This window comes from Pelobates fuscus, chromosome 1 (genome assembly GCF_036172605.1).
Source record: "Pelobates fuscus isolate aPelFus1 chromosome 1, aPelFus1.pri, whole genome shotgun sequence".
In the NCBI taxonomy this organism is placed as follows: Eukaryota; Metazoa; Chordata; class Amphibia; order Anura; family Pelobatidae; genus Pelobates; species Pelobates fuscus.
In genome coordinates this window covers 98,149,767-98,163,669 of record NC_086317.1, presented here as the reverse complement: position 1 = coordinate 98,163,669, position 13,903 = coordinate 98,149,767, and the positions used below count along the sequence as shown (strand labels likewise).

General features: G+C 37.9%; 1 protein-coding gene across 1 annotated transcript in view; it reads right to left on the bottom strand.

Moving 5' to 3' along the window:
- Positions 1-3,047: 3,047 nt before the first annotated feature.
- Positions 3,048-13,903, bottom strand: part of SYTL5 (synaptotagmin like 5) — a 242,536-nt gene continuing 231,680 nt past the window's right edge. The window contains exons 18-19 of the mRNA XM_063450103.1: positions 5,071-5,279; positions 3,048-4,253 (exon numbers count right to left, since the gene is read on the bottom strand). Of these exons, the coding sequence (XP_063306173.1) occupies positions 4,096-4,253; positions 5,071-5,279 (367 nt within the window). The 3' untranslated portion in view covers positions 3,048-4,095. The remainder of the gene's footprint in view (positions 4,254-5,070; positions 5,280-13,903) is intronic.

The following is a 13,903-nucleotide window of genomic DNA, read 5'->3' as shown; positions in this document are numbered from 1 at the left end:
CAAACAAATTGGGATGAAAGCAGATTTAATTTTAATAAAATTACAGTATTTGGTTAATTAATAAATACTAATATAAACAGATTTATAACATATATTAATGCTCTTTGAAATTCTTTTAAATTGCAACAAAATTAATGTAAACATATGTTGAGCTAGCTGTTTTGATATTCATTGGTACCTCATAAATAATGCAAAGGGGGCTTGTCAATGCTGTAGAAATTACTACTCAAAAGCAATTTATTGCAGGAGATAAGTTTGGATGAGACACTTAAGGAGTACAAACAGTAGGGCAGGCACACGGTTATTGAACTATATGTCCTACCATGTTCACAATGTCTGTTTTAGAGAAATCCAAGACTGTTACACAGGGTCGAGCCATTCTTGGAGCTGCCCATGATACTAGACTAACACCAGTGTCTCTGCTGTTTGCAGTGACAGGGCATGCTATATATTGTAAGACAAACACATCTTGTGAGAAGGGCTCAACACCGGACCTCTAATAGACTGTGACTTTCAGATGGGCCTCTAACTGCAGGCAGTGGACCTTAAGCTCAATATAACTGTACCCAGAGAACGTTTCATAAGGAGGCAAAATTGGCTTCCCATATTGTGCTAAGGAAAGCTTTCTTTGGAGAGGATACCACACTCCTACATTAGAATCAAGGTGCTTCAGAGTCAGACCTTGGATTGGCAAAACCCCAAAGATAAACATGGTCCAGGCACTCAAGTTCTATCAAAAATAAGCTTTATTGAAACAAGAATGCAATGTTTCGGCCTACGCAAAGGCCTCTTGCACTTCTTGTTCAAATAAAGCTGCTGTTTGATAGAACTTGAACACCTGGATGATATTTAACCATGGAAAGCTTTCTTGACACAATGATTTAAAGTTGTTTAAAATTAAACAAAACATATTTTTTTTAATAAAGGAACAAGGGTCTTTAGGTTGCACAAACAGAATAATGCCCAGGACTCCTGCATATTGACCCTGAAACGGACATCTCAGAAATTAGAGTGAACCTATAATAAATCCACGTGAAATATATGAACGAAATAAAATATTATCAAATGTCTAAACTCAAATCATGAAAAAACAGGTAATTTGTGTATAAAATGATGAAAATGCACTAACAAAATACATAGGGGTACATTTTAACCCATTAAATGCTTGATGGTGTAGTGTTATTTATAAATAAAATATATATAACATTTAGAACATATTTATTAAAATATATTAGTATTTAGTGCCATTGCTGTACCTACTTTGCATGTATAAAATGATATTTATATTCAATATGGAAATTATTCACTGAACTTGAAGTTTATTTTTAATGAGTATTTTGACCTAGATTTTGCAATTCTATTGTCACAATTTTATGATTAAATCACATTTCTCAATCATTTAAGAACAGCACTACCGTTTTGAGGAGCTGGCTACTGGGATGACTATTTTTAGCCTAAGAAATCCAATAAAACACAGTTGTGGACTACCACTCAATTAGAAATAACCAATTGGAATAAAGCCTTAAAAGTTCACCACTCTCAAATCATACTTTGGGATCTCTCTACTGCAATTGTTACAGTTGATTGCCAACTCATTGACCTCTTCTCTCTGTCTTAATTTGTCTGGCCTAATGTGCTTCAATGTATATGTATGTCAATATACATACATATGTTTTACATCACAGTTTAATAACATGTCACTAATTGAACTCACTTTTGTCTCATTTTGTAGGTTTCCACGCACTTAAAGCTTATAATAATATCACCAATAACATATCTCACCATTCTGCAAGTCTTTTCTCCTCAAGTCTAGATACTAGACAAGTCTATTCCGCGATAATACCACCTTCACGTCAGCTGCCTTGAGGGCATCACTGATAGCTTCTGCCCTTTCTAAAATCTGTCACACGGTATTAAGTAATAGTACTATTGTGATCCTGTAGTAGTATTTTTGTCATTTTCCCTAGTTCAGAAAAATTATTAAATAGTCATTTAATATCAACTCAGACATGCAGCAGGCTATGAAAAATTACGCGTGATCCAAGCGCGACCTGCAGACATCTAGCATCTAGATTGTGAGCTCCTTTTCCAATTCATTTTGATTATTATCTAAGTTGTATCATGTGTCGATACAAAATGTACATTTTGTTCACAAACAAACAGAATTGCTAAATATATGCATATGCAAAATAAACCAATAACAGTTTCTTGGATCCATAAAAAAAACCATAAATCATAAGTTCACTAAAGTAAATTAACAGTAATCATAACATAAACAATATGGCTTTTCCAGATTTCAACAAAATAACATTAATCATAAGAAAGCGGAGGTAAGGCTATGGTCAAACTAATTAAAATTAACTGTACAACAGAACACAGAAAAAAAATTTTTACTAGGAAAGAAGACTTTGAGGGTATTGTTAATTTTTTTTTTTTTTACATTTTTCTATGTAATAGCAATATATAATAAATACAGTTTACAGCAATATTGTGGGGAATGCGTCATCAAATGTAATTAATATACATATAGCATGTAAGCTCATTGAGCAGGGCCCTCAACCCCCTCTGTTCCTGTACGTCCAGTTGTCTGATCTCAATTATGTGTCTGTTAGTCCACCCATTGTACAGCGCTACGGAATTTGTTGGCGCTATATAAATAATAAAATAATAATAATACTAATAATAATTTACACAGTCATGAAGCGACTGAAATGCGTAAGTTTTAATAGACACTTTCTCATTCTCCGAATCTATTAAGTCTGTGGCTGAGGATGATAGAAACTTTGTTCTACAATATCTGCAGGACAAAGGCAGCCATATGATATTTTAACAGCAATCAATAAAATATTACTTTTCAATACCCTAACTCGACACGAATATATATCTCTACCATGAAATAACTTTAAATAAAGGTCATTTAAAAAAATATATAAAAAAAGCTAAAAGAGAATAAAACGTTTTGTCCAGTAAAAAAAATAAATGATAGGACAAATGTAAACTTTGAATGTTGTTATAAGGTATAAAATGTGACAATTTACATAAGTGGCTTTTCAAGAACTATGTAGCTTATTACATATTTGTAAAGGATGGACACAAAATCCTAACACTTTTGATCTATTTTTTATGTATAAAAAAAATACACATTTGCAGCTAGAAATGCTGGACGGGGGTAGAAATGCTGTATTATTCAATTACACGTCTTTCATAGTTGTAAAAATAGTTACGTTTAATGATTGACAAGATTCCACATATATAAATAATGATAATAAAATACATACTCTCTTACCTTTTTTTTACACAATTTAATTAAGATTAATGACGGCAATAATTTTATGATATGTCTCTGTGTAATTTCTCACTTAATCTTTATCTTTATTAGCAAATAACTTAATTTTCAGTAGAAGAGACACAAAGGGCTACAAACAAATCACCTTAGGTGTCCAATGGGGGTTAATTTCAAGGCAGGATTGGCATTTTGGGGAACATACCTCCATTCATAAATACGTTGCGGTAATTGAATTTTGTGGGATAAAATTGTAGGTTTCTTATAAAAGTAAACGGTATTAAAAAACGTTCTTTGCCTCTTGCAAACAGTGACATCGACCAGTACAATAGAAAACCAGCCTTCCGTTACAGTTTGTCTACTTTCTGAGAAATGAAAAGCTATTGAAGGCATAAAATATGCTATAAAATAATAAATTATAATGCTGCAATGTTGTACATCATGTTTGTGCTTCGGATTTTCAGTTAAAAACTAATATTTTAGAATAATTTGTAAAAAGGAGCTCTACAAAAAATTGGAATGTACATGTTTTGAGTGACTTAATATTTCTGGAAAATATCGAGAAATGTGTGAACCTTTGGAATCTCCTTGACATCGCTCTTCTATTTTTTTGTAGAAAATGCCTCATTAGCACTTTAATACATGCTTTATATATACACCTTACATACAGTAGCCATCTTTTAATCACCGGCGTACGAGACATGGCAGTAGTGCAACTGGTGCCAAAAACTCATATCCAATTCCATCCCCAGAGATGTCTCTGAAACAATTAAAGTCTGCTTACAACTGGTCTATTTGGATATTGGATAGGTTCAAGCCTTCAATGCAGGGCTCTTCTGCTTGGCCAAAGTAGATCTTAACATAAGGGTCCCTTCAACCGAAGTCCCAGGGTTGTCAATCATCCTTTGCCATAAGAAATGTTCTTCTCCTTGTACATCTACCCAGTCTACTTCATTTCCAGAATTTAAACCTATAAAATTTAGAACAGAATTGAGTAAAGTGATATGAGCATATAATATTTTCTCTAACTAAACACCTGCTGTCCTGTACAACAGCAAAGTTCAAACAGTTGGATAATTAATTCTTGGCAATCCCTTTTTTTATAGTATTTTGGCTTGCATTTATTTATCTATGCTGATAGTTTACATCATACTTAGTTATTAAAAGGAAATTATTTATTTCTTATTTCCTGTAAGAAATATTATTTTAGATCACATACATTCAAAAGAGCTTCCCAGTTTCTAAATACGTGAGTCTCAGTTGAGCCCTAGCTGACATTACATCTACAAAGTGATGGTTGGTCTTTTATGTGGTGGGATAGTCATGTGACATGCATAAGCTGTGTATGAAATTAATTTGGACTGATTTCGAGTAAGGGTGCGATGGGTTGAGGGACAACGGCAAAGGATACATAAAAAATACAATATACAGAAAGACTGATATATGCTCTAATCAAATGTTAAAATACCTGTCAGGGTCCGAGGCCTATAGGAAGAGGTTCACCCAGTGCCACTCAACCATGAAAAATGCAATTGCAATATTGACTGTCGTTATTTAACTACATCATTTTAAATACAGTAAATCTGTAAATTATGTAATTAATGTTCCCCATAAACAGGGCATTTATCAATATTGCACATTAGGAAAGAGAGAAAATGCAGTGGTGCATTATTGATCTTCGATTGGAATATATAAATGCAATAGACAGTGTGAATGTTACTAGTAACCTCAGGATTTTAAGGGTTCTACATACATCAATAAAGATTAATGATAAAACGGGCTCTTACCGCTTCCACAGCCCAAGCAGACGCCACCCAGGAAAACGTTGCTAGATAGGGATTCTTTGTCCCACACTGTAAGTTCTAGGCAGATGGTTTGAAGGTCCGCTGGCTGTAGGTTTGTAAAAGAAAATGTGTGATTCCATTGAGGGTTCACATTCTTCTTTATGATTGGAGTTTTGTGCTTCGATGATTTGCTGTTGTCCGGTAGTAAATATCTGTACAATAGAAAGACAGAAAATAAACATAAGCTAGAGCATTCAAACTGGCAACATGAGACAAAATTATACAGATCAAATGATCATTATTATGGGTGCATATTAACAGCTGATGCTGCAAAGTTTCAGCCTAGACGAGGATAATCAGGCTGCATGAAGTTTCTTTTATTTTTAGTGGATAGTTAATACATTGCTAAACACACAAAAAAAAACACACACCAGTAAAGCCATAAGACTTGCTTTTGCCACAGAAATCTCACTTTAACAGTGCTCTCACTACTGCAAGGGATTCTGGGTAAGCGTATGCAAATGAGCTCAACAAAGAACCACATTATTGCCTCATAATTCCACTTTATACATGCATTCCTTGGAGTATGTGTCTGCTGTATACAACAGCTTTAAAACACAACTCAGGAAGCGAAGCAAAGCCAGTGAACCACTCATGGACAGCAGTTTCGTTGTTAATGCAAATCATCAGCATGAGGTTGGTTAATGGCTTGCTATGGAGGCTTGGTAGTACTTGTAAAGTACAAAACTACATACCAAAAAAGAGCACTGTTAAAGTGAGATTTATGTGGCAAAAGCAAGTCTTATGGCTTGACTGGTGTGTGTTTTTGTGTTTAGCAATGTATTAACTGTCCACTTACTTCTGGTGGAAGGGGTTTTCATCCACACTTTTTCACCATCACAGCTCTTTTGGTATGTACTTTTATTTTTTCATTAAATATTTTTATTGTTTCGTATTAAGAGCAGTTTTCCCACGCAGGGGAGGTATGCGGACCATAATAAACATACTTCATAAGCATTTGCTACTTGTGCGTTACACATCAAATTAGAACAGTCAATGCCTAGTAAGGCGAAAAGGGTAATGCAATTGAACATAAGTTACATACTAAGGGTTAGGCAGATAACATAATGCACATCAGTTCCCACTTTAGTAATAATAAGCCTCTCTCAGCATCCTATTGTTCAGTCGGCATATGTGAGCAGTAAAAGTTTAAGCTAGATCTGAACTGAAGTTTATGTGCTGTTGTCTATGCTAGATTCTAACGGGTCAGGCTAAGTATGTTACATAACGTTTTATGTCCATTCTTGACTTAGTATTACTAGGCAATGTGCAGCACCCCGATAGTGTGTCCATGCATGTTGGCAGCAATGAGTTTAACTAAAAGGCACGCCATTAGACTATGTCCGAACATATAGTGCTGTATTTGTTAACTAAGTGTACTTTTATTTTTTAATTATGTCTTGTGACATAATATGTTTTTGTTATCTGTGGGGTTGTTCTGAGCTGGCTAATGACCCCCCACTGACACTGCCGAGGTTATAATTACACCACCAGCAGTAAAGGGTTTAAACTATGTATGTGCAGGGTTTCACACTGAAATGCTATACATAGAGACTTCAGGCACAATAACCACTTCAAATCACTGAAGTAATCATGGTGCTTGGAGTAACATTTAAAAAAACAAGCTTTTAATAGTTTTCCTCTTTTCCTCAAGTCTGAGACAATACTGATCAACATAACAGAGTTTAACATTTACAAAACAACTAATGTTGTTAGAGAAGGGAGGGGGGGAGGGAGGGCAATTGGTGTGTTGTAAATACCAAATGATGTACCTGAGATAAAAAGGTGCAGAGTGGTTGAGAATAGCCAGTACAAGAAAATAGAGGAGATACATTTAGCACATTAAACAGCATAGATACGCATAACACATACAGATGCATAATATGTGTATATTGTTCAATTTATATATACTAAACACTAAACATATTAAATCCCCTATACACACATTGCCGCACGTATAAAAACATGTGCACGTCAACCCCTATACACATAATCACAACAGCTTCTAGATACAACCACTTGCTGCCCCTAGATGCACACACGCAGTACAACCTCTGCACACACAACTACCCCTAGGCGCAAATACTCTACAGGCCCTATAAACACACACACACACTTACTTCACAGCTCAGGAATACACACTATAGCTCCTAGCGACACATAGAATGCCTCATACAGACCTCTTTACACACACTACATCGCAAACAGTCTTTTCTACACTCATGCAATCCCTCAAGCAACCTTCAAACACATACATACAACACCACAGGGAGCATCTTCACACATGCACAACAGATGTATATATCTTGACAGATGTGAAGTTACGAAGTTACATATACATTTAAATACAGATATGTAGGTACATATAGCTACTTTATTTATTATCTTCAAGCTTTATGGGAACAGTTACATATTTCTGATAAGGAAACTGCATTGACTTCAGTTAATCTGACTGAATGTATAGCCACACAGCTACATTAAAATCACGTAGGGTTATGAAGTGATCAGATTACTCTATAACCAGTGATGCGTAGTATGCATCACGTATGGCAGAAATGATTACAAAGCAGTCATGCAGTATACATTTTCCTTAAGCGACCTAGTTAGAGTAGACATCCGGTTCCCATAGAGATTAAAGCATTTTGAATATGGCTATTTTGCTGTGAAATTGATTACCCTTCTCATACAGCTGAGATGCACAGAATGATTGAAGAATGAGCTTGATCATTGAGATGATAATGATATCAAATCATATTTAATAAACAATTTGTTACACTAGTACAATAACATGAAGAAAATGTTTGCTGCAAAAAATATAACAAAACATGTAACATTTTGTGTCATTGTGTTAAATGAACTATAAAAGAGAAATATATTATTATTGTGATAATAAATATTATATAGTTATAGCTGCACTTTATTTCCAATCTGAGCGTTTTCCGACAATAATCCACAGCAAATCCAGACCCCAACCTCTGCATTTTGTATACTATAGTCTACGCCATGGGTCGTCAACCTGGTACCTACTGCCCACTAGTGGGCGTTTCAGGATTTCAGGTGGGCGGTAGGGATTTCGGCGGCACACCAAGCTAAAATGCTAAATCTTCCTTTTGAGAGAGTGGGAGGGCGGGCGCAAATGCACACATGAAAGTACGAACACGCGTGAGAATGCATGCATGCGAACATGTGCATGCGCGCGCAAACGTGTAACACGTGGGAAGAGGAAGGGGAGGAGTGGGAGCTGATGCATGATTTGCAAGGACAGGCAGAAGTGGAGCAGAACAGTTGTAAAACAGGAGAAAGAAAAGTTATAGGCAGGACAAGGAGAGAATTGTTGTTGGCTAATAATAATAAGTGGGCTAACTAGCTAAGCCTTACTTTTGTACATTGCCATAAGGAAGGTAAAAGAAAAGCATTTAAAAAAGGAGATAAAAAGGAAAGTAGGAAAAATAGAAAAAAGGTGATAAAATAAAGGAGGCGAGTACTTGTAAAAAAAGGAGAAAGAAGGAGCAGAGTACTTGTAGAATAGAAGAAAGAATAAGCAGAGTATTTGTAGAATAGGAGAAAGAAGGAGTAGAGTACTTGTAAAAAGGAGAAAGAAGGAGCAGATTACTTGCAGAATAGAAGAAAGAAGGAGCAGAGTATTTGTAGAATAGGAGAAAGAAGGAGCAGAGTACTTGTAGAATAGAAGAAAAAAGGAGCAGAGTATTTGTAGAATAGGAGAAAGAAGGGGGCGGAGCCTAGCAGCCAAGCCGACCGTCCGCACATCAGAGGAGCTCCTTACAAAAATGCCTGAATTAAGCCCAAAAAAGCGATGATAATCCCTAAAATTGCCTACCTTTCAGCCCACTGGTACAGGGCTTACCAGAGAGAAAGCGCCCCAGCGAGTCTGCGGTGGACCACAAACTATACATCGGGGATCGACCTGAGGCCTATAGGCGGCCTACACGGACAGCACGGGGGAGGCGGCCGATCCCTCTGCGAACCGCTGCCAAACTATTTGGAGGTCTCCCCGACACAATCTCTCCCCCCCCCGCCGGAGAGGGATATCCCGGCTCACGACCCACACCTCAGGTGCACGTCAACGCTCCAGACTACTAGCCCTGCAAGCCCAGCACCACACAACATGGCGGATGCCACGTGCCAGCCAGAATGCAGAGCCTCATTGCTGCCACTTTCGGAATGGCTGAATCGCCTGCTGCCCAACTTTTGGGCAAAACTTTCGGGCCGCGGGAATGCCCTAACAGCGGCACCATCAGCAACAAACCCACGGGCCACCAAGCCACGACCAACGGCTCCAAGAGAGGGCCCAACTACAACCTGGAAGGCGGGGAGGAGAAGACGGGAGACCCAACACAAGCCACGGCGGACCAGCAACAGACCGCCAGCGGTGAGTCAACCACCTGACAAGCAACGAGCCCCGGGTCTGCCCGCTCGAACCCTCTCTTCCCCCATGGTGACAAACAACCCTCCTGGGCGAAGACACTCCATCGGACACTCCCAGACTCCCAGACGAGACCCAGCTCAGCACCTCTACCTGATAAAGAAGGGGAGCAAGGGGGGATCCCCGACACCTCACCGCATCGCCCAGACAGCAAACCCCAGTCAGAGACAACAAGCCCAAGGCTGGCCTACCACAGATCAAGGGACTTTTGCCATCTTACCCTCGAACCACATCTCGGCTGGGAACTGGAAGTACATCGACTGGGGACATCCCCACCGACCACTACTCCGGGCACCAAAACTAAGGCTGATGGGGATCGGTTAAATCGCCCGACCTGGACGAGCCATCACCTAATAAGGATGCTGTACACTAGTCCTCCCATGATGTGTGCACTCAAACGATGCCTGCACCTGAGATAGACATCTTATTAACAAGCAACACACTTTGAATATTTAGAATAATCACTAGCTTAATAATCAACAGGCAAACATTCATAAGCAGCTACCAGTATACCCCTCACTAGAAAATTCTGCAAGAGCAACACCTTACTCTATAATACTACAAACATACACTAGCCTGCTCTGTCTAATCTTGAAACTCACCTGTTATATTCAGCAACATAGAACAACACCTAGATAAGCAATGTTAATATACATAAAACTGTGCAGTACCCACTAATGCCTAACTACTGTCATGCTCTGTCGGAAATGCTTACCCTAGCTGTTGTGGCATTGTAAGCCAGTTGTGATTTATCTATGCACAAATAAAATAAAGAATTAAAAAAAAATATGAGAAAGAAGGAACAGAGTACTTATAAAAAGGAGAAAGAAGGAGAAGAGTATTTGTAGAATAGGAGAAAGAAGGAGCAGAGTACTTGTAAAAAGGAGAAAGAAGGAGCAGAGTACTTGTAAAAAGGAGAAAGAAGGAGCAGAGTACTTGTAGAATCGGAGAAATAAGGAGCAGATTACTTGTAAAAAGGAGAAAGAAGGAAAATGAAAAATATAAAAAGGAAAAGGAGAGAATTGTTGTTGGCTTATAATAGTAAGTGGGCTACCTAGCTCAGCCTTCCTGCTGGGCATTGCTATAAGGAAGGTAAAATAATAGAAAAAAGAAAAGAAAAAAAGGTTGGGGGGGGGGGAATTGGAGGGAGAGGAGGGGAGCTGATGCACAGATGAGAAATCATATTATGAGCAAACAGAGAAGTCGTCTGAATATCACTGAAAGAGGAGACCTTCGTTTGTTCCTTACGAAAATCGAACCAGATACCAAATATTTAGTCTTGCAGCATCAGCCTCATGGATCTCATTAATCACTAGTAAAGGTAATTTCAATTTACTTTATTGTTTTCTCATTAAACTTTATAAAGTTAAAAACATTATAAACATGCATAAAGTAGAAATAAAAAGATAAATGTACATAAATTTTTATTTTTTTAAAAACACCCTCCTTTCTAAAAAATATTCTGCACTTGCACGAAAACTGGTGGGCGGTAAGGAAGTTTTTCCATCAAGAAACTGCATGTTGCCACATACTAAGTGACTGCCCCACGCTTAGTACTTTATACTACTTTTCAGTACACAGCACATTTTCTACATAACCCCTATATTATTTGCTACACACGCATCATTCACTACACTCTGCAGAACATTTGTCACTGTATGTGTACCTATAGAGTGAATGTTATAGCTACGTTCTCATAATCCATTTAGAAAGCACATGATCTCTCCGTGTGAAAAAAATGTCATTAATAGTTCTGTCAAATAATAAAATGTATTGTATTTATGCTAAGAATAAAAAAGCAAAATCATCTGGAGAGATTTTAACCAGTTATTGTACGGTTTCTTCAACTTCAACTATATTTACTAATACTGTCTATTTTCTATTTACTAAAAAATTTTTTTTTCAAATTAAATCCAGCAATTAAATATAATCAGTCGTGTATTATGGTTTTGTGCTGCCCTAGGCATTGCAAAACTCAGGCAACCCCCAAACCCCCCCCGCTTTCCATATTCCATATTTCTCTTCCTGACAGACACACGCCCTCACTGATGCATACACTGACATACACTCACTTATAGATACACATTCACAGACATACACACTCACTCATTCACAGTTATACACACACTTGCGTTCACCGACAGACACACATATACACTAACTAACAGACACATACACACTCACTGACAAGACATATATGCATACTCACTGACAGACGCACACTCACTCAGTGTCATACACACACACACACACACAGGGACACACATATACACACTGACAAACACATACACACTCACTGACAGACATATATACACTCAGTGTCAGACACACACATTCACTGACAGACATACACATTCACTGACAGACATACACTCACTCTCAGTGACAGATATACACACACATACACATATACACACACACTCACTATCAGGCACACACACACTCTGACACACACACACACTAACAGACACACACTAACACTCATTAACAGACACACAATAATACTCTCAGTGATGCCAGAGTGGCATCATATTCCGGCTGTGGCATCACTGCGGTGCGCACAAGGGAGTTGAGCGGGGTGAGCTCAGGGGAGAGTGCTCCCTCACTGCCCACCTCCATCACAAGTAGGTGCCAGCCTTAGGGAGGCCCAGCTTTTTTTGCCGCCCCCCTGAATGTGCGCCCAAGGCAAATGCCTTGCCAGCCTCCCACTAAATACAGCTCTGCATATAATGCTATCAACAGATAATTATTATTTTTCAGAGTGTTTATATCAGAGCAGGATTAACCATAAGATGACCCGAGGGTTTAGAAAAGCGCCCCAGTTCAATGAATTTGCTTGTCTACATAACCACACCTATGTGAAGAATAAGATGGGGGGCAAAAAGGGCACTGTGAGATCTTAATAGAAAAACACACAGCTCTTTTAAACTTGGGTTTAAAAATAGTTATAACAAATTAAAAGGGGAACAGACATGTCTCTGGTCTGGAATTCAAACAATTTAATAAAACACTGAACAGAACCTATAAATTATGCAACGTTATGGCAAATTTGGCTAATCTCAGACTGGTCCAACACGATTTTACAATCTCAGACTGGACGAACACAATCTTACAATCTCAGACTGGACCAACACAATCTTACAATTTCAGACTGGACTAACACAATCTTACAATCTCAGACTGGACCAACACGTTCTTACAATCTCAGACTGGACTAACACAAACTTACAATCTCAGACTGGACCAACACGTTCTTACAATCTCAGACTGGACTAACACAATCTTACAATCTCAGACTGGACCAACACGATCTTACTATCTCAGACTGGACTAACACAATCTTACAATCTCAGACTGGACTAACACAATCTTACAATCTCAGACTGGACTAACACAATCTTACAATCTCAGACTGTACCAACACAATCTTACAATCTCAGACTGGACCAACACGATTTTACAATCTCAGACTGGACTAACACAAACTTACAATCTCAGACTGGACCAACACGTTCTTACAATCTCAGACTGGACCAACACAATCTTACAATCTCAGACTGGACTAACACAATCTTACAATCTCAGACTGGACCAACACGATTTTACAATCTCAGACTGGACTAACACAAACTTACAATCTCAGACTGGACCAACACAATCTTACAATCTCAGACTGGACCAACACAATCTTACAATCTCAGACTGGACCAACACAATCTTACAATCTCAGACTGGACCAACACGATCTTACAATTTCAGACTAGGAAACAAACCTGTATTTGGAAAAGGAATAGAACATTTGGTACATAAAATAAAGTTCACAATGGTCTCTAGGTTCCATAATGTATAATTTTGAAGATTATTTAAAGTGGTTTTCACTATGGGTGCCCTTATGTTTCCACATTCTGGGATTCCGCTGCATAATCCTTTCAGTAATTCTAGTAATTCAAGCACTACCAAAAGCAACTGGGTGTGGCAGTGCTATAATAAACTACAGACCAGGGTTGCCCAGATATTGTAGAACTACAACTTCCATGATGCTTTGCATGCCTTTAGAATGCCTTTAAAATGACAAAGCATCATGAAAGTTGTTTTAAAACATCTGGGTATCTATGTTTTTGACACCTGTTGTTACTGTACCTGTTATCTGAGGGTGAATGCTCAGATTTTTTTTATTTACCAAATTATTGTCTCATTATTAAAATCATAATGGAATTTTTTTTTTGTAGTTCTTGCAAAACTTTCAACTTGCATTTTAATGAAGTTTAAAGAGCTAAACACTTTTCATCTTCATCATCATCTTCATCAATTTCCAATACAGCTACCCTCAGT